A 22,680-nucleotide genomic window follows, 5' to 3' on the forward strand; every position below is an offset into this window, starting at 1 on the left:
TTATTTTCAAACTGTAATATTTATCAGTTAAAAATTTAACATTTAAATATATTGTATAAATATTTTTTGCCAACTGTATAACTGAAATTGTATTTTGAAAACGCATGTAATATTTAACTTTTAAATACAGATTTTAAAGTACAAAACAACATTTTTAGTCTTTTTATTTTAGTTTTCTGACACAAATGCAGCCAGTGTATTTTTGTTTTACTTATTTAGTTTTCATTCTCCTGGAGCTTAAATTAACATTTATACTTCCGACTAAGGCAGTTTAAATATAGCCACATTTTAATAAAGTTTGATCTACATTTTTGCTTCTCCATAGGTTTCGTATTTTATTTATAACTGTATTTCTTTAATAGGCTACATTTAAAGCGCAATGGATTCTTGTCATTCTTTAACTTCTAAATAATTTCAGCCAGATTTGGAAGTTTACGTGTTTTATAATTCTAAAGTTTTTTGTTCCGCTGTTCTGTTTCTAACGGTAAACCGTTAGATGCTGCTGGTAACTCCTCCAGCCAGGAGGTGGCGCTATGGAAACGGCGAACGGTTGTTTTGTTTCGGTGTCCGGGTAAAAAGGTAAATCTCACGGTTTAAAAGTGCAAAATATTCCCATTATCCAGAAAAAAAATGAACTAATGGAGGGAGTGTGTCCCGGTGACGGAAGATAACAGAACTTCACGCTGTGAGTTCAGGAAGAAACTTTGATCTGTCGGTGGTTCCGGTGTTAGCATGCTAGGCGGCTAACGGATATGTTTGGTTCAGGTTTGGTTTCTACGGTCCCGCTTCTCTGTTGGTTTTGGTTCTGTTCGGTCATTGGTGTTTGGGTGGTTAAAAAAGAGCAGTTAGTTAGGTTCTGATTTGGACAGAACTGTTGGAGCGTTAGCAGTTTACCAACAAATTTAAAAAACAACAACGATTACAACCGATTAGAGCCGAACAGAGCCGAGTCATAAGTTCCTGAAGCAAATCAATTTGTATTAATATATTATCGTATTAAAATAAATTATTACATATTAAAATATATAATAAAATTTTAATATATAATTAAAATATTAATATACAATTTTTATATGTATTAAAATATTAGTACATTAAAAAAAACAATTAGAACAGGCATTTGTCGCCACTGTGATTCAAATTTATTCTGTATCTTATAATTTTGATTTAGGTTTTGGAAAAATCCCATCAGATTAAAGTTTTGCAGTCTGAACATAAACATGTAAAATAATTACATTAGATGGAGAAAATTAATATAGGAAACGTCAAAGGTTCATCTTTCATCATAAATATTTTAATCGTCCCCAAAAACCTAATTTTAAATTTCGTCTTTGAACTTTTTACTTGAATGAAAATATTTTGGAGAAACCAGCAACTTAGAAATGAAGAGCTAATTCTACATGATGTTGAACTTTGTGGTTGCATGATGAGGTGGATTGGTGCGTCTCAGTAAGTTTGAATACTGTCAATATTTGAAACTCAAAACGTAAAATTTATACGTTCTAGAGATGAATTCACACAGTGTTATATCTGTTAATTTTGATGGTTGTTATTTTCTGATAATGAAAACCTGAGGTACAGATTTCAATATTGCATCAGACCAATAAGATAAAAAAAATTTCAATACAGAAATGTTGACCTACTAAAAAGTATGTCCATGCGTGTACAGCGTATGCACTGAATACTTGGTCAGGGCTCCTTTTGCATGAACCACTTCATCAGTACGGTGCGTCGTTGAGGTGATCAGCACAATGGTTCTGTTGAGGTGTTCAAGAAGCTCAGGTTGTTTTAATGGCGACATTCAGCTCATCTGCATTGTATCTTAGAGCATGATGTGCTCTAAGATTTTCTGATCAATGGTTTTGAACTTGATGAAAGTGATAAAACAGTAAATCAACACCAGCAGAGGATTACGAGAATTTCACACTTGACCTCAAGCAGTTTAGGTTTTACCTCTCCTCTCTTCCTTCAGACTGTGGGATTTTGATTTCCAAATCAAATGCAAAATTTGCTCTCACCTGAAAAGAAGAGTAGGAAGAGTAGTTGTCTTCCATTAAGAAGATTGTGGGTTCGAATCCAGCTTCCTCCTGCCATATGTTGATGTGCCCATGGGCAAGGCACTTAACCTCAAGTTGCCTACAGATCTGCGTATCAATGTATGAATGTGTGAGCGTTGGTGAGTGCGTCTGGGTGAATGTGGCTCTAGTGTAAAGTGCTTTGAGTATGACTTGTAAGGCGCTATATAAGTTCAGTCCATCTACCTTTTAGTAACACTCCAGCCGTTTTCTCCTAGGCCCAGGTAAGGCACTTCTGACTTCCATGGTTTAGGAATAGTTTACCACAAGAAACCAGACAGTTGTAGCCCATGTCTTAGATATGTCTGTGTGGTGACTCTCCTCCAAGCTCTTGATAGGCTTTGTTTCACAACCCTCTCAAGGCTCAAGTTATCCCTATTGCTATTGAAGTAAAATAGTCTCATTAGAATCAGACATTTTTTAGACATTGAATTTATAACACTTAATTTTTATCCTGTGCAATTATGCATGTGATTTTTTTTTTGTACTTAAAATTCACCTGAAAAAATTCACCTGCAAAAATTCACGAGTCTCTTAACAATTTGCTGGATAGTGGCTTAATAAAGATCTGTTAAGAGACTCGCCTCTGCCCAAGACAATGGTGTGTCACGTGATCAAATAAGCGTAATCTGATTGGCTAAAAGACGCTCGACTCGATCGAGTGCTGATTGCTTTGTCTTGGGTCACCAGAAGGTCAACACATTCGCAGGCGAATTTTAAGTACAAACAAAATTCACATACATAATTGAACATGATAAACATTCAGTGTTATAAATTCAATGTCTTAAAAATGTCTGATTCTAATGAGACTATTTTACTTCCATATATTGCTTGTGTACTGTTTTTTACCACACTTTTTCCTTCCACTCAACTTTTCATTATTTTGCTTAGAAACAGTACTCTGTGAACAACAATGCTCTTTTGTAGGTTACTTTGCTTTTGAATATGTTGCGTTCAGCTATGTTGAAGTTCATGCTGAAGCTGTAGTGGAAACAAACTTACAGCTGAACGCAGAAGATAACCCTTAGAGAGCGAGTAAAAGAATCCAGAGTTTAAAAGGTCATTCATTCACTTCTCTATTTAAGATAAACTCATTAAGCATGGAGTCTGGGCTGCTGATTGGCTGGCAGCAGCAGAAGGCGGAGCTGGAGCAGGAAGTGTGTTGTCTGCAGGAGGAGCTGGCGGAGAGCCGAGCAGAGAGGGAGGAGCTGGAGTCCAGAAGCAGAGCTCTGACTGACAGGGTGAGGAGGGGGCCTAAGAGGGGGAGCTCCGGTAATCAGCAGAAGATGAAGGTTCTCAAAATGGTTCTCTTCCTCTCCAGCTCAGCCAGACTCTGAATCCTTCACTAGGCCTCTCCCTGCATGAGGAGGAGCAGAGGAGGTGGAAAACGAAGTTGAGGGAGGGTAGGGAGAGGGAGGCCAGACAGACGCTGCTGATCCACCGTCTGCAGAACAAGGTGAGGCCAAAGGGGAGCATTCATTCTGCATCACCTCCGCCCATGACCCCCATGGCAGTGAACATGAACCAATTTGTGCCAATTTTTGGACACATACATTAGATGTTTAGGTGTATCTCTCAGTCTAAATAAAAATGTAGGTAAATGTCTTTATATTCTTCTGGAGGTGATCGAGTACAGAGAACGGTGTCAGCGTCTGGATCTGCAGTTGCAGGAACAACACTCCAGGGTGCTGAGTTCTGAGGTCAGACCAGAACACCTACAACAGAACTGCAGCAATATTACAGAACCTTCTGTATAAAAACAGCAGAACTGCAGCTGCTGAGATCTGTTTGTTTTACAGCAGAGAATCAGAGATGAACACAGTGACTCTCTGGAAAGCGCCCTCATCAGGCTGGAGGAGGAACAGCAGAGGTGTGTGTGTGTGTGTCATTTACAGATGGATATGATCACAAAGCTCATTGTGTCTTCGTTCCTCCTCAGGTCCGTCAGTCTGGCTGACATCAACACTCTCCTTCGGCACCAGCTAAGCCAGTCAGAGTGGACCAACCAGGCGCTGAGGGAAGACCTCCAGAAGCTGACTGCTGATTGGACGAGAGCTGTTGAGGAGTCGGAGCAAAAAGAAGCTGATTGGCAGAGAGAGAAGGAGGTGTGCAGATGGTTAGATTTAAACTCTGAAGTTCAAACCCAAACAGATCAAACTGACACCGTGTTTGGGATATTTTCTGTGTTTAGTGTCGGTGGGGTCATGTGGGTCAGAACCAGGCTCAGTTGCTGTCAGTTTGGAGGTCTGTGCTTGATTTGAGACGACACTGTCACACATTGAAAACAGCTGCTGACAGGTCAGTTAAGTCAGGTGATCTCTGACATCATCATGGTCTTTTCTCTCTGGTTAAAGTCATGGATCTGTTCCTGCAGGGATCTGTGGCAGCTCAGAGCAGAGTTTTCCAGACTCTCTTCATCTCTCCTACTCGGCTGTGACTCCGTCTGTTACTCCTTGAGGCTCAGCGATTATCCGATCAAACTCGCCTCATATGACCTTCCTCCTCCTTTATCCTCCTCACCTCCTCTGTCCTCCACTCTTGTTCTCCGGTCTCCAGACTTCTCAGCTTCTCCACCCCGTCTCCTCTCTTCCTCCACCATGGGAACCTTCATCTTAGGAGAGCTCAAAGAAGAGGAGGAGGAGGTGAAAGATGAGAAGACCGTGGAGTTGAAGCTCCTTCATGAGGCAAAGGTGTTGCAGCTGGAACAAAGGTAAACATCATGTTGGATATTGAGGTTCTGCAGGAGGCTCAGTTCTTTACTTCCCTTCATCTCCTTGATGTGTGTAAGGATTGAGGAGCTCAGTCGCTCCCTGCAGACTGCAGACCGAGAGAAGGAGGAGACAGAGAAGGAGGTGGAAAGGTTGAGAGAATCAGAGAGGAGGCTGCAGTTAGTCGGTCAGGCTGTGATCAGAATTGTGAGCTTCTCCTCCAACCAGATGGAGTTTATTTCTGGTGTTGCCGTCGTCTGTGTTCACGTTCATGTTTTCGTCTTCAGTCCAGAAGCCTGAGCAGGATCAGCAGTCAGAGACCGAGTGTCTCCACGGACAACGTCCTCAGTCTGGATCTGTCCTCCCTGCTGTCTGTTCTGTCTCAGACTGAGAGCGCCCTGCAGTGGAAGCATGAGGAACTGCAGGTTGGTGACTACGTTTTACAGATCAGACAGAGCACCAAACCTTTTACTCAGTGTGTGTGTGTGTGTGTGTGTGTGTGTGTGTGTGTCAGGAGGCGGAGGTAAGTCTGCAGCAGCTCAACGAGGAACAAACAGCCCTGCAGCTTCGACTGAAACTGCTGGAGGACGAAAACCAGCAGCTGGACGTAAACATTCAGAACAGGCAGCTGGACCTGAAGCACACACTGGATGCCCTGAGCAGGTGATTCACCCTATTGCCCCCTGCTGGTTGGTTCTGTGAGGTGTTTAAGTTTTTTAACTGACAGTTGATGTCCTTGTCTTTAACAGACTATATGTGAAATATCATAAGTCATTATTTTCAGAACATTTTCACGCGTTTCACTTGTTTTCACAAACAATGAAAATAAAACCTTTTCCGAGATTCTGGATCCGATTACCGGGTCTCCAGGAGGAACTCTTTAATTTAATTTTTTTATTCATGTTCATCTTATGTTTAAGGGGCTATTTTATCAGTAGGGCCTCACATTTGTGTTACTGTGACAGGGAGAAGGAGACGTTAACCTCCCTGCGTCTGCAGGTAGAGGAGGTGCAGAGACGAGCGGAGGAGGTGAAGAGGGAGAACGACAGACAGAGGAGAGACAGAGACAGACTGGAGAAAAGAACACGACAGCTGGAGGCAGAAACACACAGACGGTACCAACATGTTCTGCTGTCGGGACTGTTAAGAGGTTCCACTGTGGTGTTCTGCTGAGGGGTTCTACTGCGGGGTTTATCGAGGTGGTTCGGTTATTGTGAAGAGGGGTGGAGTTTCATTTAATCCTGTGATGGTGCATTTGTTGGGCACTGGGATGATGGAGGGTATTAGCGTTCCTGTACAGAGTGATGTTTTTCAGACAATTTCAGACAAACTGCTGCTTGGTCGTTGGCTAAAAGCTGCTAGTTTCTCGCTGTAGCTTCTCTTAGCTGGACTGATCTCTTTGGTCGGTTCTGTCCTGGCCTGCTTTAACACGGCCCGGTCCACACTGCTGTGAGCTTCTTCCATGGTCCTATGTAGCTTCCTGAGATGTGAAGGGAATCTTGGTTTATTGTTGTTTGTGTGAAAGGTCTTGGTCTGCACACATCGTCACATCGTTTCAGCAAACTCATTCAGATTAGTGGCTTCAAAAACACTCAGTCAAAGCAGGCCTGTAACATCTGCTTTGACTGCTCTATCCACTTCCTAACAGTCCTAACCACAGGCTTAGGAGTTTTTCCTTTCTGCCTATTGGTTGGAATCAGAGAAAGCTGACGGTGATCAGGAAGTCCTTTAGTGGTCCAGGTGACCGGCCGTTATGCATGTTAAATAAAGCTGTGTAGCAGTGGTCCAGAGTGGTTTTATCCCTGGTGGGACTTAATATGATGTCTGTATTTGGGAAATGAATTCAAGAAGTTTGTGTTGTTAAAATCTCCAAGAACAATGATGAGAGAGTCTGAGTGTCTTTTCTCCACATCTGTCATCAACTCAACCAGCTGCTTTTCCAGAGCAAACAAGGAGAACTTCTACGGTGAATAAAAAAGGGTTTACAGTTGATCAGAAATTAGTCCAGGTGAGGACTACATGTCTTCTGTAACACTGTGACACCAACCTTTATTCATGTTAAAGCAGATTCCAGGTTCTGTTTGTGAGGTTCTACTGTGAGGGTCCGCCTAGGGGTTCTACTTTTGGGTTCTACTGTCCTTTCGGCTTTCGAGCTGCTCTCTTTGTTCCAGGGTGGAGGCGGAACTCCTGGAGAACCTCCAGCTGTCAGAGAGAGAAACTCAGCAGCGGATGGAGATCCACAACTTGAAGGTAAAAACTCCATTTATAATGGATCAAAGAAATCACACCAGCAGCACAGAGACCCAGCTGCTGATTTCTCTGTTCTGTCTTACTGCAGGGGGCGCTAGAGAGGGAGCAGCTAGACAGGCAGAGAGGAGAGGAAGAATGCATTGATGTCAGAGAAGCTCTGAAGAAGGTTTGAATGTTTCTGAAGGTCCAGATGAATTCAGATGTGTTGATTTTATCCCTGTGTTCACTGGTGATGCCCATCTCTGTCTCCCCCTGGTGGTGCTCCCTCCTCAGTGCAGGGAGAGCGCGCTGCATCTCTCCTCCTTAGAGATAATGTTGAGGCAGGAGTTAGAGGAGGCGCATGACGCTCTGGAGAAAATGTCGGCTCTGAACTCGTCTCTGGCTTCAGATAAACGAGATCTGAGCAAACAGATGCTGCAGGTAAAACCTTCTGCTGTGTGCCTGGCTCAGAGGCACCTGAGCAGCTGGTAGTGGCTCCGTCACATCTCTGTGGTCATGTTTGTTTCAGCTGGAGACCGAGCTGTCAGACAGCCAATCACAGCTGCAGACTGTGAGGTCAGAGGTCAGCATTCTACAGAGAGATGTCAAAGGTCTGAGGAGTGAGTGCAGCATCCTGAGGTGAGTTTCCAGGATGAGATCTTCCTCAGAACCACCCATCAAAAATGAATACAGGTCCAGAACCATTTTAGTCAGACTGATCAAATGTCCTTCAGAGCTCAGTCAGAGACAGACGCTGACATCATTCATCAGCTGAAGGAACAGAAGGCTGAACTGGAGACAGATGTGGTGGAGAAGGAGACACAGCTGGTCTCACTGGAAGAAGAGAGGCAGACAGCAGCACAGCAGATGGAGGAGGTAAACAGGAGATAACACCGATGTGACTCATGTTGACCTGCATCATGTTTGAGAGCTACTCTGTGCTGTTCAGATGTCCTCCCAACATGCCCTGCTACGTGAGGAGCTAAAGGAGGTGCAGGAACAGCTGCAAAACGCAGAGAAGGAATTGAATCAGAAGGAGAGACAGCAGGAGGAGCTTCAGAGAGAGAGCAGGCGGCTGCAGGAGGAACAGGAAGGTCTGAGGAAACACAAGGAGCGGCTAGAAGAGGAGTTAAAGGAGCTCAGGTACTGAACACACCTGACAACAACAAACACCTCCCAGGTGTGTTTCACCACAGCTCCTCTTGCTTCTCCTGCAGGTCTCTCTCCATGAACCTCCACCTGCAGCTCCGTCAGCAGCAGCAGCAGCTCTCTCAGTCAGAGGTGGACAGATGTCAGCAGAACACGCACATCTATACGCTGCAGCAGGCCAAGGTCACCTTACAGGGTCAGTCAGAGGACACAACCTGTTATCTGCCCTGTGTCCACAAAACACTGGTTCATCCCTTGAGTTAGGCAGCCTTTTATGAATGGTTCATAGGTCACAGGTCAGTGGACTAAAACATGGTCTGGAACAGAGACTGAAACTGGACAAAAAAGCAGTTAAAGTCCAAAAATAACTACAGGGTACCATCAAAACCAGGAGAACCTTTAATTATAATCCTCTTAGGTTAGGAAACTGTTCAGAACCCAGAGTCTGGTCAGAATTCATGAACCTTTTAAAAAAAAGAAATGTGTTCAATTTTTATATTTATTTATTTTTGTATCATGAAATTCCATTTTCCAGTTATATCGATCGTATTCACTTACAGACTCAACAGTCGTTTAACCACTGGAGCAGAAAGGAGGCGAGGCGCAGGAGGTTTGAGTATCCTTACTGTAGATGCTGGTGGTGATTCAGTGTTTGTTTGTCTGAAGGTGAGATCGAGTGTCTGAGAGCAGAACTGCACCGAGAGACGGCAAGAAGAGAAGATGAGAAGGAGAGGAGGGAAAGAATCTGGGAGGAAAATGAGGTGCTGAAGGTAAAAATGGAGAGACTGACAGAGGAGGTGGAGGAGCAGCAAACCAGAAGGTCAGAGGATCATACAGAGAGGAAGGAGGAAAGGGAGTCCTGGCAGAAAGAGAGAGAAGTTCTGAACGAAGAGCTCGGGATGAGGGACGGAGAACTGGAGGCCCTGAGGAGGCGCACTGAGGGACTGACAGAGGAGGGGGAGGAGAGGCAGAGAGAGGTGGAGAGACTGAGGGAGGAGGTAGCAGAGGGAGAGACTAAGATCAGCCTCATGATGGAGAGAATGCAGCAAGTAGAGGGGAAGAAGGAGAAACTGGAGGAGCAAATAAAGAGGACAGAGGTCAGACTGGCAGAGGAGGAGGTGAAGAGGAAAGAAGAGGAGCTCCACAGGGATTTGGAGACAGAGGCGCTCTGTGAACGGATAGAGAAGTTTGAAACTGAAAAGAAAGAAATGGAGGAGGAGATATTTCAACTGAGGAATGAGGAGGACAGAGGGAGAACTAGAGCTACGGAGGAGAGGGAGGAAATTAACAGACTGAGAAAAGAAATCTCCATGTTACAGGAAGACAGAGAGGAGGAGAGGAGACAGTGGGAGAAACAGCAGGAGGAAAAGGAGGAGTTGGTGGAGAAAGTGGGGGAGGTGGAGCTGCTGAGGGTGAGGCTTAACGTTGCTAAGGAGGAGTATGAGGAGATGAAGGAGGAGGTGGAGAGGAAGGAGCGCAGCCTGGAGCATCAGATAGGTGCTGTGAGGGAGAGGGAGGAGGAGGTGGAGGAGCTGAAGGAGCACCTGAGGCTCTCTGAGGAGCGTGAGGAGGAAGGAGAAAGGGAACGCAATGTGGTCAACCACAAACTGAAGCAGAAGGAGGCGCGGGAGGAGCAGCTTGAGGCATTGCTGGCAGAAACTCAGGCGCTCCTCGAGAAGGAGACGCGAGAAGGAGAAGAAAAAGACAACCTGATTTCCTCCCAGGGCAGGGAGCTGCAGGAGGCTCAGGCTGAGAGAGAGAGAGCAAATAAGGAGACCAGAGAGAGGAAGGAGGCATGTGAGAGGCTGGAGGAGGAAGGGAGGAGGTTGCAGCAGAAGGTAGAACATAATCAGAAGGAGGTGACAAAGCTCCAAAAGAGCATTAGGGACCAACATGAGGAGGTGCAGCAGTTGACGAACACACTGGAGGAGAGAGAGGAGGAGGTAAGAGAGGGAATGAGGTGGAGAAGGATTGAGGAGGAGAGGAGGAAGAGGAGTGAGGAGAAAGAGATGGAGGTGGAGGAGGAACGGGAGAAAGAGAGGGAAGTGCTCAGCACAGTTAGGGAGGAGAGGAGGAGGTTAGAGGACAGATTGGAATTAAAAGTGAAAGAGGTGAAGGAGCAATGCGAGGAGCTGAGGAGGACTCAGGAGGAGAAGACAAGGCTAGAGAGCAAACTAAAGGAGATGCATGATGAAATTGTGGAAGAAAGGGAGGAGCTGAAGGGAGTGAGGGAGGAAAATAGGAAGTTGGAGGAGCAGCTAAAAGAAATAGAGGAACAGAGGGGTGTGCTGAGAATTAAAGAGGAGAAACTGAGAAGACTGGAGGACGAACTGAGGGAGGTGAAAGAGGAGCAAATGATGCAACAGGAAAAGGAGAAAGATCACCGCCTGGAGGAGGAAAGGAGGAGATCCAGACTGAAAGAGCTGGAGGAAGAGAAGGCTGAACTACTGTTGGAGCTAATGAGGAAGGAGAGGGAGAGGACAGCTTCTAGAGAGGAGGCGCAGGGTGAGAGAGACAAGGCCCAGAAGGAGCTACAGAGACAGACAGAGGAGCTATCTGAACTCAGAGAGGAGGTGCAAAGAATGCAAAAAGAGAAGGAGAATGCCCAAGAAAAGGTGCAGGAGGAACTGAGAATAAGAATGGAGGAGTGGAGGTCAAAGGAGCTGATGAGTAACAAGAAGGCACAGGAGGAGAAAAGACAGATGGAGGAGTTACAACAGAATCTGAAAATGAGCAAAATGGAGGTTTCTGGACTGAGAGAAGAGCTTTATGAGGAGCACAGGAAAATGGATGAGCATCAGGGCAAGCTGAGGAGGTTTGAGAAAGAGATAGAGGCTCTCATAGAGGAGGTGCAGATGGAGAGGAACAAGGCCAAGGAGGAGAGGAGACAGACGGAGGAGGTTGAGCAGGAGCTGTGGAGTAATAGCGAAAAGCTTTCTGTGCTCAGAGAGGAGGTGCAAAGAAAGCAAAAAGAGAACGAGGCCTATAAAGAAATGCAGGAGGAATTTAGAAAACAGGAGGAAGAGTGGAGATTAAAGGAGCTCATGAACATCAACAAGGCGCAGGAGGAGAAGATGCATATGGAGGAGGTACAGCAGGAGTTGATGAGTAGCCAAAGGAAGGTTTCTGTACTCAAAGAGGAGATGTATAAGGAGCAAAGACAAAATGAGGAGCATTTGAGGAAGTTTGAGGAAGAGCTGACAGTTCTCAGAGACGAGGTGCAGAGGGAGAGGAACAAGGCACAGGAGGAGAGGGGACAAACACAAGAGCTCCAGCAGGAGCTTTCTAGACTCAAAAAGGAGGTGATTAAAGAGCGAAGGGAAAATGAAGAGCAGCAGGAGAAGTTGAGGAATTTGGAGAAGGAGGTGACAACTCTTAGATTGGAGGTGCTAAGAGAGAGAGAGGAGGCCCAAGAAAAGCTGCAGGATGAATTGAAAAAAGGGGAGGAGGAGTGGAAGTTGAATGAGCTGATAATCAGGAACAAAGCACAAGAGGAGTTACAAAAGATGGAGGAAATACACCAGGAGCTTATGAGGAGCAAAAGCGAGGTGTCTGTACTCAGAGAGGAGGTGCAGAAGGAAAGGAGACAGATGGAGGAGGTCCAGCATGAGCTCTCTAAACTAAGAAAGGAGGTGGCTAAAGAACAAAGGGATAAGGAGGAAAAGCAGGGGATGTTGGAAAAGGAAGTGAAATCTCTCAGGGAGGAGGTGCAAAGAGAGAAGGAGAAGGCCCATGAAAAGCTACAGGAGGAACTCAGAAAAAGGGAGGAGGAGTGGAGGTCCAAGGAAATGATGAACAAGGTACAGGGGGAGTCGAGAAAGATCGAGGAAGTCCAGCAGGAGCTGACAAGGAGCAAAAGCGAGGTGTCTGTACTGAAAGAGGAGCTTTTGAAGGAACAACTGGAGGGGGAGAAGATCCGAGATGAACTGATAAAGAGGAGGGACGAGGTGCAAGAAGTCAGGAGGACCAATAATGAGTTAACAGTCATCACCGAGGAGGCGAAAAGGGAGAAGAAGCAGATAAAGGAAGAGTTAACGAGGACAGAGATGGAGGTGGGGGCTCTAAAAGAGGAGATCCAGAAGGCTCACAGGATGGGTGAAATGGAGGCGTCACTACTTAAAGTGAAGTTTCAGGAGGAGCAGCAGGAGAAGCTGGAGTTACAACAGGAGCTGAAAATAAGGAGAGATGATGTCACAGTCCTTAAAGAGGAAGTCAAGAAGGAGCGCCACAGGAGGGAGGAGGTGCAAGAGGAAATGAGAGGTGTTCAGCAGAACGTGGAGGTGATGGAGGAGAGCCTTAACTCCCTGCAGAGTCAGGTACTAAAACAGCCCAGGGAGAAAGAGGAGGTTCAGGTGATTCTGAGGAGGTGAGATCTAAATGTGATTTCTGTTTCAGGTGTTGGATCTAAGTCGCAGCCGGGAACGAGCACGGCTGGAGGTGAAGGAGAAGGAGGAGGAGAGCCACCAGATCAAGGAAGGTCTTAGTATGGCCCTGGGGGAGATGACCAAGCTGAAGGTTCTCCTGCAGGTACGACGCCTCCTGCTGGAGACAGACAGGGCGACAGTCTAAGGTCATAATGTTTTACCTCTTGACTCCCTGCTTAGGAGAGCCACACCGAGGGGGAGCGTCTGAGGGCAACACTAGTCCAGAAGAAGGAGGAAATGGAGAAAATCAGAGAGGAGAATCAGCAGGTGGTCAGGGAGGAGGTGGAGAAGCAAGGAGAGGTGGAGGAGCTGAGAGCCAGAGTTAAGGGCCTGGAGAGGCGAAGGAACGAGATGATAGAGGAGCTGGAGAAAGCAGAGGAGAGGAGGAGGGAGGCTGAAGGGAGGTGGAGGAGTCGAGTGGAAGAGGTGGAGAAAGAGCAGGAGGTGAAGCTGAATGCTCTCAATACAGAAATCCAGACACTGAGGAGAAGACAGGAGGAGCCAGAAAAAGAGTGGAGGTCCAAGTTGGAAGAGAAGGAGGTGGAGGTAGAGAGAGCAAGAAGGGAGATGCAAGAGAGTCAAAAGGAGCTGAGCAGGTTCAGAGCATTGTTGGAGGAGCAGAAAACTCAGATCTCCACACTGGCTGCTGAAAAGGATGGAGAGGAGACACATGGATGGAGGAGGAGAAAAGTCCAGAAAGGAGAAGAAGAGGTGAGTTTTGAACCTTAATGATCCTTAATCTCATGAATGAGCTCCTCCTAACTGAACAATTTATGTTTCTTGTGGAGAAGCAAGAGGAAGATGAGGAGCAGGTTTCCTCTGTGTCTCCTGAGAAGGAGCAGCTCAGGAACAGGCTGCAGCAGAAGGAGGCTGAGGTAACATGAACTCCTTTATCTGAGCCGTTTAAGGAGCAGAGGTTCTCCTGCAGCAACCAGATGTTTCGCTGTGTTGGTTTAACCTTCAATTAGACGTCTGATGTGTTGCTTAGGTCTACATGCTGACTCAGAGGAACAAGGAGCTCCAGGCAGACAGGGACCGGGTCCGATTGGCTCTGGAGCGGACAGAGGCTGCTATGATTGGCTACAGGGAGAGAGCCCACCAACAGGAGCAGAACCGCGTGACCGGGTCTAATTCAGATGAGGTCCGTTTAACTTCTGATTGGTTGGATTGAGTTTGTTCCATTCAGTGGAGATGATCACAGCGGCAGATGTTTACACCTGGCCGTTCTGATTGACCTGCAGGGTGTCGGTGACAGACTGGTGGTCCTGCAGCGTCTGGTGGCTGAACTGGAACTCAACCAGAAACGGATAAATAAGAAGAATTCCCACCTGGAAACCCAGAAAGACAAGCTGAAGAGAGACAGAGAGGCCCTGAAAGACACGTTGAGACAGGTCTCCCCAGCTTTCTATCCACGCGTCAGCATGAGCATCACATTGATTTAAGGCTTTTAATGCAGCACTGGAGCTATTAAATAATTATCCATCATAAAACTGTAATGATTTGTAGATTAACTGTGAAGTTTCTATAAACCACAGAGTTAAAAACACACAGGTTGTAAACCTTCACTAATAACTGGATAAATGTCCAGGTTTCACCTTTACTCCACACTATCTTGTTTTTTGGACCCATCCATGAGCTTGGATATTAAAGCACTTTAGTAATATGGAGGTATTCCTCCATCATTCCTTCTTCTACCTTTGGTAGAAGGTACCACTGCCCACAGCATGATGCTGCTACCACTGTGCTTGACTGTTGGTTCATACGTTTAGGTTTAAAAGGAATTCAGTGAGCCATGATGATGCTCCTACCACCACCATGCTTTCCAGATGGGACAGTTTCACCTTGACTCCTCCAGACAGATTTCATGTCATTGTGGAGAAACATCTCCTTGTCTTTGGCTTCTCCGTGTTGGCAGCTGCAATCCAGTGGGACGGTGTCAGTTTTGGAGCAGGTGTTTCGTTCTTCTTCCCACTGTGGACAAGGACTCTAGTGTAGCAATAATTACTAGCTTATAGCAGGCCTAAATGTTAGTGATTCATGGGTTGTTCCTGGGAATCCTGACCAATTTCCCTTCATGTGAGGAGGACAGTTTGGGTCTTCTTGATCCCACCCTGCAAAATAATCATGAAAAGCCCCACATTTCTGACATTGACTATCTATGATGAGTGGATGGAAACAGGAACCACAGTTTTACAAATCCTGCTCTGATGTGTGTTCTTGTTTCATTCGTGGTTACTTGTGGTTTTTATGTTGACCTTCTGTCTGTCAGGTGGAGCAGGAACGATCAAGACTCCAACATCAGCTCACACTCAGCTCTGGGTCTCAGACGAGGCTCACTCAGGTGGGTCCGTGTGTGGAGACATCTCAGGTAATCTCATCTTAGCTGTGAGTCTGTATGATTAAAACAGGTGTGTGTGTGTGTGTGTGTGTGTGTGTGTGTGTGTGTGTGTGTGTGTGTTCAGGTATCTGAGGAAACCACTGAAGTAGAGCGGTTGCGGAGCACAGTGACAGAGCTAGAGGACCAGGTGAGTTCACCACAGAAGAAGAGTTTCAGCGAGTTGTCAGGTGGATGCTGATGATGTCATCATGTCTCCTCCTTGAAGGTGAGTCGTCTCCGTCTCTCATTGGCTGTGAACCAGGAGCAGCAGGCGGAGTTTATTGAGCAGTCATCCAGAAACAGCCAGTGGCTGCTCTCGCTGAGGCATGATCTCAACATTTCGCTGACTGCCGTTTCACGCCATCCAATCCCAGCCGTCCTGGAATCTGAAACGCAGCGATTGGACCGCAGCCTGAGGGAGGAGGAGCTTAGGATGTCTCTGAGCCAATCATAGAGGGGAGAAACTTTGAATCCAAAGTTGCTCACTGGCCATATCTCTGCAGCCTGCTCTCTGATTGGACAGATTCTGACTGCAGTGAGTTATTTATTTAACATTGACCAATCAGATGAGACCAAAATGTTACAGTTTATAAACATTCAGGTAAACATAGTTACACAGTGATAAATATTTATCAATGTTTATCCCCAAGAAGGTTCTGATGAGGGGTTTTTCCTCATGATGGACGGCACCCTTTAAAAACGTGTGAAGGTTCTGAATCCAGAACATTACTGGATCTGTTCACAGAATAACCTCTAAAGTTCTTCAAGCAGATAAACAGACTGGACCAAAAGATCTGCTACACTGAGTCCAGTTGCAGTACAGTTGGTATTAGATGTGTTCTGATCACTGCTGTTAACTTCTGATTGACTGAATATTTATAGTTTTATTTTTGTTTAATTTAAATTTCATGTCTTGTTTGCGAACGGCTCAATAAACCAACGTTTTTATAACCGAGGATGTGTTTTTGTGTTTTTCTGCCAGTTAGTGAATGCATCACAGTTCAGTATTTACTGATGCCTCTGAATCAAACCTGCCTCTCATTCGACCACCAGACTGGGTCCCAGTGGTTGTTCAGGTCTGGAGGCCCGAGTTCTGGTCAAGTTCTACTCGGTCTCTGGGCTGTAGATGTTTCAGTTACTGATGGTTCCTCTGATTCTGGTTTCCTGTAGAGGACCACTGACAACTACCAACCCCTCTCTGAAACCCGCTTTCTTTTTAAATCGTTTATTTTTGGGAAAACAACAGATCTACAGTGATATTCAATAAATAAATTCATTTCAGTAACTTTTCACAAAGTAAAACCCATTTTATAGACTATTTACACAGCCAGTATTTTTGTTAATTATGATTTCTCTGCTTACAGCCAATGAAAACAAGTCATTTAAGATTAGAATATTACATCAGACTGATTTTTAAAAAACCATTTTTTAAAGCAGAAACATGGGCTTAATAAATGCATGTTTAATACCTGCTTAAAGGTTATTTTAAAAAGGTACTTTTAATCTGACAAACGAGCCATATCAAAATGCATATTCTAACTTGTTGAATATAACTAGATGTGAGCAAAAATTGTTAGAGAAAGAAAAGCCTAAAATAACTGCTGCAAGGTGATCAAATAAAAATAAAAACTACAAAAAATCAACTAATTAAAGTCAGACATGGCTTTTCAACTGTATTTGAACAGAATAATTAACATGATCCAATGAAACTGGACAAAAAGGTAACCGTAACTATAGAAAGCGACTATAATTTAGGGACACATTTGAATAGTGTCCAGCTATAAGCATTAAAGGTGCCTTCAGTCTTGCAGTTAGAGGTTAACAGGGTTTCTGCAAGTTAAATTTAAGACTTGAAAACGTTTTAGGAGCTCCATTAATTCAATTCTAGACGTATCTGGATCAGACAAACTAAATTTATTTAATAAATTACCTAACAGCATATTTTCATTCAGGGCACCACCTGATCAGGAATCATTAGCCAAACATTAAATGAACCTGTTTTTTTACAGCTGGAAACATCTGTCCCTGTCCCACCAACATGGGACATTTCTGTTTTGTTTCCAGCTTCCTGCTCCGTGAATCATCTGTAGGAAAGAAAAATCAGTGGAGCTCCACCTCTGCCAGCAGCTGCTGCAGGTTCATGTCTTGTGCCTGGATGTGTTTACAATATGTGTGTGTGTGTGTGTGTGTGTGTGGCAGAGAGAGAGCGGTGTTTGTTTATGCAGGGCAGATGTCTCTCTGTCACTCAGCCCACTGATAATCTTCGTCTATTTTTACCTCCGTCCCCCCCTCGGTGTTTCAGCTGTGCTTCCCCTCAGAACGCTCAGGTTCCACAGTTTCAGCAGGGAAGCGTTTGGATCTGCAGCACCGAGCCTCAGGTACCGTGTTCTCTGTTTCTGCTTCGGTTTCAGGTCACAGACGTTGGAGAAAGTGGTTGAAGGTTGGGGTTTATTGTTCAGGAGTGGTTCCAGCAGGGTTCCCTGCAGCTGTAAACTGATCTCAGTGATAATTAATGTGGAAGTTAAATGCTGGACCTCATGCTGCTCGGTTTACATGGAATAAAAAAAGCTGTAGGCCCGTAAAATAGTTCTGCAGGTTGTTAATGTTAAATAAATACGATTTAAAGTGAGCGGAGGATAAATGAGGTTAAATAATAAACTAGTGTTCATTTTCATCAACATTTTTATCATCTGTAGGTAAGATTTTTTCATATATTTTCTGTTATTGTCATCTTAGAGTCTTCAGGTCCAACAGGAAGCTGGCCCTTCCTCTCAGGTCTGTCACCATGGTAACGGATGCTGGATACCTGGCCAGCTCGTGGGTATCTCAAGAGTTTTGCAGAAAAGTAACCAAGGCCAGATAATATGTGAACAAATCTATTTCCAGAGCAGCATTAGATGGACAGATGTACAAATTTAAGATATTGATTGAAAATATATATAAGCTGATTGTACTTAAGACTTATATTAAACAGATTTTTAAATGTAAAAAAACCAAACATTTTAAAGATCCTGCAGAAATCCTGTGGATTGTCCTGACTTTCACCGAGAAGCCGCTCCCACAGTAAGAGCATTTTATTTCTATAGCAGCATTCATACACAAGGCAATCCTGCTTTACAAGACATCAAAGAAAAGGAAAAAACAACAAACATAAAATGTTAAAATAAATATTAAAGCCATAAAAATGCTTCAAACAGTTCATTAGTCAGATACTTTGTTCAAAAGCTGCAGTAAAATAAAATGTTTTCAGCCCTGACTTAAAGGAACCAACAGTTTCTGAACATCTCAGGTTTTCAGGCAGTTTGTTCCAGAGCTGAGGAGCATAGAAACTAACTGGTGCCTTACCTTGTTTAGTTCTGGTTCTGGATACACTGAGTAACCCGGGCTCTGAAGACGTGAGCGGTCTACATGGTTTGGACTTTAAAAGCAACTCAAAAATCTTGACTCAAGACCATTTAGTACCTGATTGACCAACAGCACAATTTAAAATGTATTCTTTGACATGCAGGAAGCCAGTGCAGTGATTTAAGAACTACTTCTGATATGATCCATTTTCTTGGTGTTGTTCAGAACTCTGGCAGCAGCATTTTGGATGAGCTGCAGTTGCCTGATTGGTTTTTTAAAGACACTGTTGCAGTAATCTAACCTGCTCAATATAAAGCAGTGACCCAGTTTTCTGTCCTGTATTGACAGGAAGCCATTTATTCTGGCAATGTTTTTTAAGATGACAGTAAACTGATGCAGTGACGGGCTTTATGTGGTTGTTAAAAATAAGATCTGATTCCAAAACTACACCTTTCTTGCATGTTTTGTGGTCTTTGGCCCCAGTGATTGTAGTTGACCACTAATATTGATCCTTGCATTTGGGTCCAAAAATAAAGTTTTCTGCTTTATCTGCATTAAGCTGGAGTATATTCTGACCCATCCACTCATTGTGACACACAGATTCAGTGAGTGTTGTGGACTTAGGTCATGAAGTGACAGATACTTGTAAATGTGTGTGTCGTCAGCATACTAATGGTAGGAGATGCTGTAGATGTGAAATCAAAGTGGTCCAAGATTGCACCCTGGAGGAACACCACAATTCATTTTTGCTCGCCCAGATTAATAAATGACACAAAGTATTCCCTGTCTGCCAAATAAGATCTGAACCAGTTTAGCATGGTACTGGAAAGTCCTGCCATTTTCCAGCCTTTCAATCAAATACAAGCACTGAGATCCAGTAATATCTAGACAGAAGTTCTGACCCATTCCTGTTACGTGGTCTATCGTTCAATACTTTTTCCAATACAGTTTCAGAGGTTTGTTGTGGTCTAAAGGTCATGGTTGTGGTCTAAAACATTGAGAAGATTATTTTTTATCATAAAGGGGTAAACTTGTTCAACTGCTCTTTCATTTATCTTTGCCAGAAATGATTGGATATCAGTCTGTAATCATTTATTATTGATGCATCTAGGTTTGGTTTCTTTAAAAGAGGTTTAATCACTGTAGTTTTCAGGACCTGTGGAAAATGACTCGAAATTAAGGGAAATATTTTTTATCTGCAGTATTTCAGCTAAAAACAGTTTTCCAGAGAGATATCTGAGCAACCAGGAAAGCTGGTGGAGTTTAAAACTGGTTTTCTTCTCTAAACTTTGATATATTTTGATGTTTCTTCAGTCAGTAAGTGTATCGTCTCGTATCACTTTTAAATTCTTTCAAATATTTTTGATTCAGACCTAAAGCCATGTTGTAAAAATCCCCTCGGTTTTTACGATACATCAGATATTAATCAGGTTATTAATTACCGCCTTCAGGGTCAACATCATGTTTCTGTCAGCATTCATTCCTGCTCCGTCCGGAGCTGCTGGGTCGGTTTCAGTCTGACAGAAAGATCCAGATTCTCTCTGAGGTCATAGTTTGTTTAGATTGTTTTGCATCTTATGAATCAGTGAGATCTGGTTAAAATGCAGAGGAAGCTTGTTTTCACAGATGTGTTTTGGTACGTGAAGTTATCAAATCTGGAGATGAACTAAAAGAAAAACTTCAGGACTTTGGTGGAATGGCGCCACACTTCTGTCTTTGGAGGCCCATGTCCAGCTTTTAGATGTAGCTCTCGTTCATCTCGCCTCCATCAAAGATGCCTCTGTAGAACCTGATGATATTCTGAGGAAACACCTGGATCATTTGGGTTTGGTGTGAACAAGGATTCCTCTAAAGCTCACAGGACTCGGGTCCTTGAGGACTGGAGACACTTCACTTTTAATTATTTTATCTAATAAGACCAATTTCCACCTCTGTTTTCAGTAAATCAGTGTAACATTTTGTGTCTTATTCTTGTTCTGCGTGTTTCTGTAGGAGGTTCTAGCAACATAAAGAACCAGACATACTGGGAAACTGGTTCAGGTTTAGTCCAACATCGACTGGTGGGATTTCAAGCTGCAAATGTTGGAGCAAAGATTGGAATCATAGGAGGAAGAGTAAAACATCTGTGAAAGCAGAAGAAAACGTCTCCACCCGGAAATTAAAACTTAATACTGAAAATAAATAAAAACTAACAGGGATCCAAGCAGAAATTAAAGGAACCTTTTTCAGCCAGTAACAGACTTGGTTTTAGTCTTTCCTCATGACGACTGGAAAGACAGAAGAAACTGAGGAGATATGTGGAAATCAAACCACGGACGAGACCAGCAGCAGAGCAGGAAACCTGAAGCTTTATGGGTCCTTCACCGCTCTGAGCACCATCGCCATCCAGGCTGGACAGTCCCAGATCGTTGCCTCTGTTCTTAAGGTAGGAAAAAAGACACAGAGGGTCCAAGGCACCGTTTTAAATATTAAAATCTATTAGCTTTCAGGCTCTTAGCTGTGAATTTAGATCATTAAAAATGTATTATTTAATGGACGATGTTAGAACAGAGTTTAGAAAATTAAAACTTAGAATATTAAAACATTTTAATAGACAGACTAGTGAAGCTGATTGTTAAATAAAGTCTTTAGAACATATTAGTTGAAATATTTTACATTTTAGGCTTTAGGATTTTTTTCCCCTCTTAATTTAGGATACTGAAACTTGTTTAGCAGAGAGTTTAAACATTAAAACCTGTTAGCTGATTAAATGTTTTAGTTGTAATATATTTCAAACTGAAATATGAGGCTTAGATTCTAATTTTAAAGGCATTAGCTTAAAGGCTGTTGTCTCTGGGTCCCTGTGGAGGTCGTTCACACCAACACTGTCGCTCCTCGAGCTGTTTCCTGTTTTAGACCAAAGTCAGCTCTGTGTGTGTGTGTGTGTGTGTGTGTGTGTCTGTTATCATGCATCACCATGTTTCTTTTTTGGTCGACATGCCAGAGATACCGTATCTCTGAGGAATGCCTCAACACAAACACACGTGTGCAGATTTACAAAGGTTTGTCAACGGGGTGAAAAAGCTACAATAAACAAGTATAAAAATTAATTCTTTCATTGTTATTTTTATCTAAGTCCCAATTTAAAGGATCAGAGTCAGACTACGGCTGCCTCACATTTACAGCAGAATTACAGATGAAGCGTTAATTGATCCTGATAGTGATTTCTTGCTCCTGACTTTCAGCCTGAACTGTCTGCCAGACATATTATCATTTGTTAGCTTAATTGTAGCTGCATGGTGCAATGGTTGTTAGCACTGTTGCCTTGCAGCAAGAAGGTTCTGGACCTTCTTTGTCTTTCTGCATGGAGTTTGGAGCCAATAATTGGACCCAGAGTTAGCTGGTAATTGTAACTGCAGAAACAGTTCAAGTGTTCAAGATAAAATGTTGGTTCTACACATACTGTAAAACAGTGAGTTTACATGGATTAAAGGGAATTTTGCATCAACTACAGAATGTAAGGTTTAACTGTTAGATGGTGTTCTTTAGATCAACTTTAACAAGGGGCAATTAAAATGGGGCTGCATGGTGGTCCATTTGGTAGCACTGTTGCCTTGTGGCCCCTCTCACCCAGTGAGCGCTGGAGACTGGCACCAGCACCTCCACGACCCTGCAAGGATGAGTGGGAATATGGAAGGACTGCATCTTATTAAAGGGAACATTTATGGATGTATGAGTTTGAGCTGAAACAAAGGAGACTTGGTTGGATCAGGAAAACATTGTTTAGTCTCATATGTGTTTGACATTATTATCTGGTTTGCAGAAGGACTAGACTGATCTTTTTTTGCAAAACGTGCGGGGCAGACAAATGCATCACTTTGGATGTTCTGCTTTTTGGAGCGAAATCATGAAGTACATATCTGCCATCTTTCCTTTTTTGTTATTATTAATTTTACAAACCAACTCATGTCTCACCCAGTCAAACCACAAATAATCATAGTTTATATCGACATGGAGTAGATCTTTCTGCAGACCAAATGAAACCTTTAGATCAATTAACAGATTCCTCAGATTTGATTCAGATTAATATTTTCCAGGTTTTTTCCGATGGATCAAATAAAAAATCGGGTTTTATTAAACCTTCCGGGATTCACTATTAAACCAAAGGAATAGTTCATACTTCTGTAAAACATCATGCTGATGTTTTCCTGCCCAGCTAATAAACATGATGAAAATGCCTTTGGTTTGTTTGTGTGTCCAGAGCGGCTGTCTGATCCATCTCCAGCTGGTCCAGTTCCAACCCGGACTCTGTGAGATCGGATCGAACCAGGAGGAAAACCACATCCTGATCCAGGAGCACCAGCAGCTGCTGCAAAAGCTCCAGGTCCACAAAG

The 22,680-nt window shown here is 43.7% G+C and overlaps 2 protein-coding genes across 7 annotated transcripts in view; both read left to right on the forward strand.

Annotated features, from left to right (window-relative positions):
- The first annotated feature begins 474 nt into the window (after positions 1-474).
- Positions 475-15,917, forward strand: si:dkey-230p4.1 (trichohyalin). 6 transcript variants are annotated; one of them, XM_047371080.1, is made up of 28 exons: positions 475-579; positions 3,161-3,316; positions 3,397-3,531; positions 3,698-3,775; positions 3,875-3,945; positions 4,015-4,180; positions 4,267-4,373; positions 4,450-4,785; positions 4,864-4,990; positions 5,071-5,208; positions 5,298-5,446; positions 5,749-5,898; positions 6,955-7,033; positions 7,122-7,199; positions 7,307-7,453; positions 7,542-7,651; positions 7,747-7,888; positions 7,962-8,155; positions 8,230-8,357; positions 8,828-12,477; positions 12,557-12,688; positions 12,766-13,296; positions 13,377-13,460; positions 13,574-13,726; positions 13,827-13,976; positions 14,855-14,926; positions 15,048-15,110; positions 15,189-15,917. In XM_047371080.1, the coding sequence occupies exons 2-28, from the start codon at positions 3,176-3,178 to the stop codon at positions 15,414-15,416; spliced, it is 7,539 nt and encodes a 2,512-aa protein (XP_047227036.1). In that variant the 5' UTR covers positions 475-579; positions 3,161-3,175; the 3' UTR covers positions 15,417-15,917. The 6 variants fall into 6 exon arrangements, with proteins under 6 accessions (XP_047227036.1, XP_047227038.1, XP_047227033.1 ...); XM_047371082.1 differs by having other exon boundaries at positions 3,878-3,945; XM_047371077.1 differs by having other exon boundaries at positions 3,875-4,180.
- A 1,389-nt stretch (positions 15,918-17,306) lies between these two features.
- The window catches only part of ccdc141 (coiled-coil domain containing 141), a 30,799-nt gene continuing 25,425 nt past the window's right edge, over positions 17,307-22,680 (forward strand). Inside the window, exons 1-3 of the mRNA XM_047371084.1 lie at positions 17,307-17,340; positions 20,300-20,732; positions 22,548-22,670. Coding sequence (XP_047227040.1) covers positions 20,568-20,732; positions 22,548-22,670 — 288 coding nt within the window. The 5' untranslated portion in view covers positions 17,307-17,340; positions 20,300-20,567. The remainder of the gene's footprint in view (positions 17,341-20,299; positions 20,733-22,547; positions 22,671-22,680) is intronic.

Source organism: Girardinichthys multiradiatus, chromosome 7 (assembly GCF_021462225.1).
Source record: "Girardinichthys multiradiatus isolate DD_20200921_A chromosome 7, DD_fGirMul_XY1, whole genome shotgun sequence".
NCBI classification, from domain to species: Eukaryota; Metazoa; Chordata; class Actinopteri; order Cyprinodontiformes; family Goodeidae; genus Girardinichthys; species Girardinichthys multiradiatus.

Bases quoted from the DNA above. Each gene is read 5' to 3' on its own strand.
- si:dkey-230p4.1 (XM_047371077.1), top strand. From the start codon at position 3,176: ATGGAGTCTGGGCTGCTGATTGGCTGGCAGCAGCAGAAGGCGGAGCTG. The intron at 8,358-8,827 runs GTCAGTCAGAGG...GTTTGTCTGAAG, and splicing joins GGCCAAGGTCACCTTACAGG to GTGAGATCGAGTGTCTGAGA. The intron at 13,977-14,854 runs GTCTCCCCAGCT...TCTGTCTGTCAG, and splicing joins TGAAAGACACGTTGAGACAG to GTGGAGCAGGAACGATCAAG.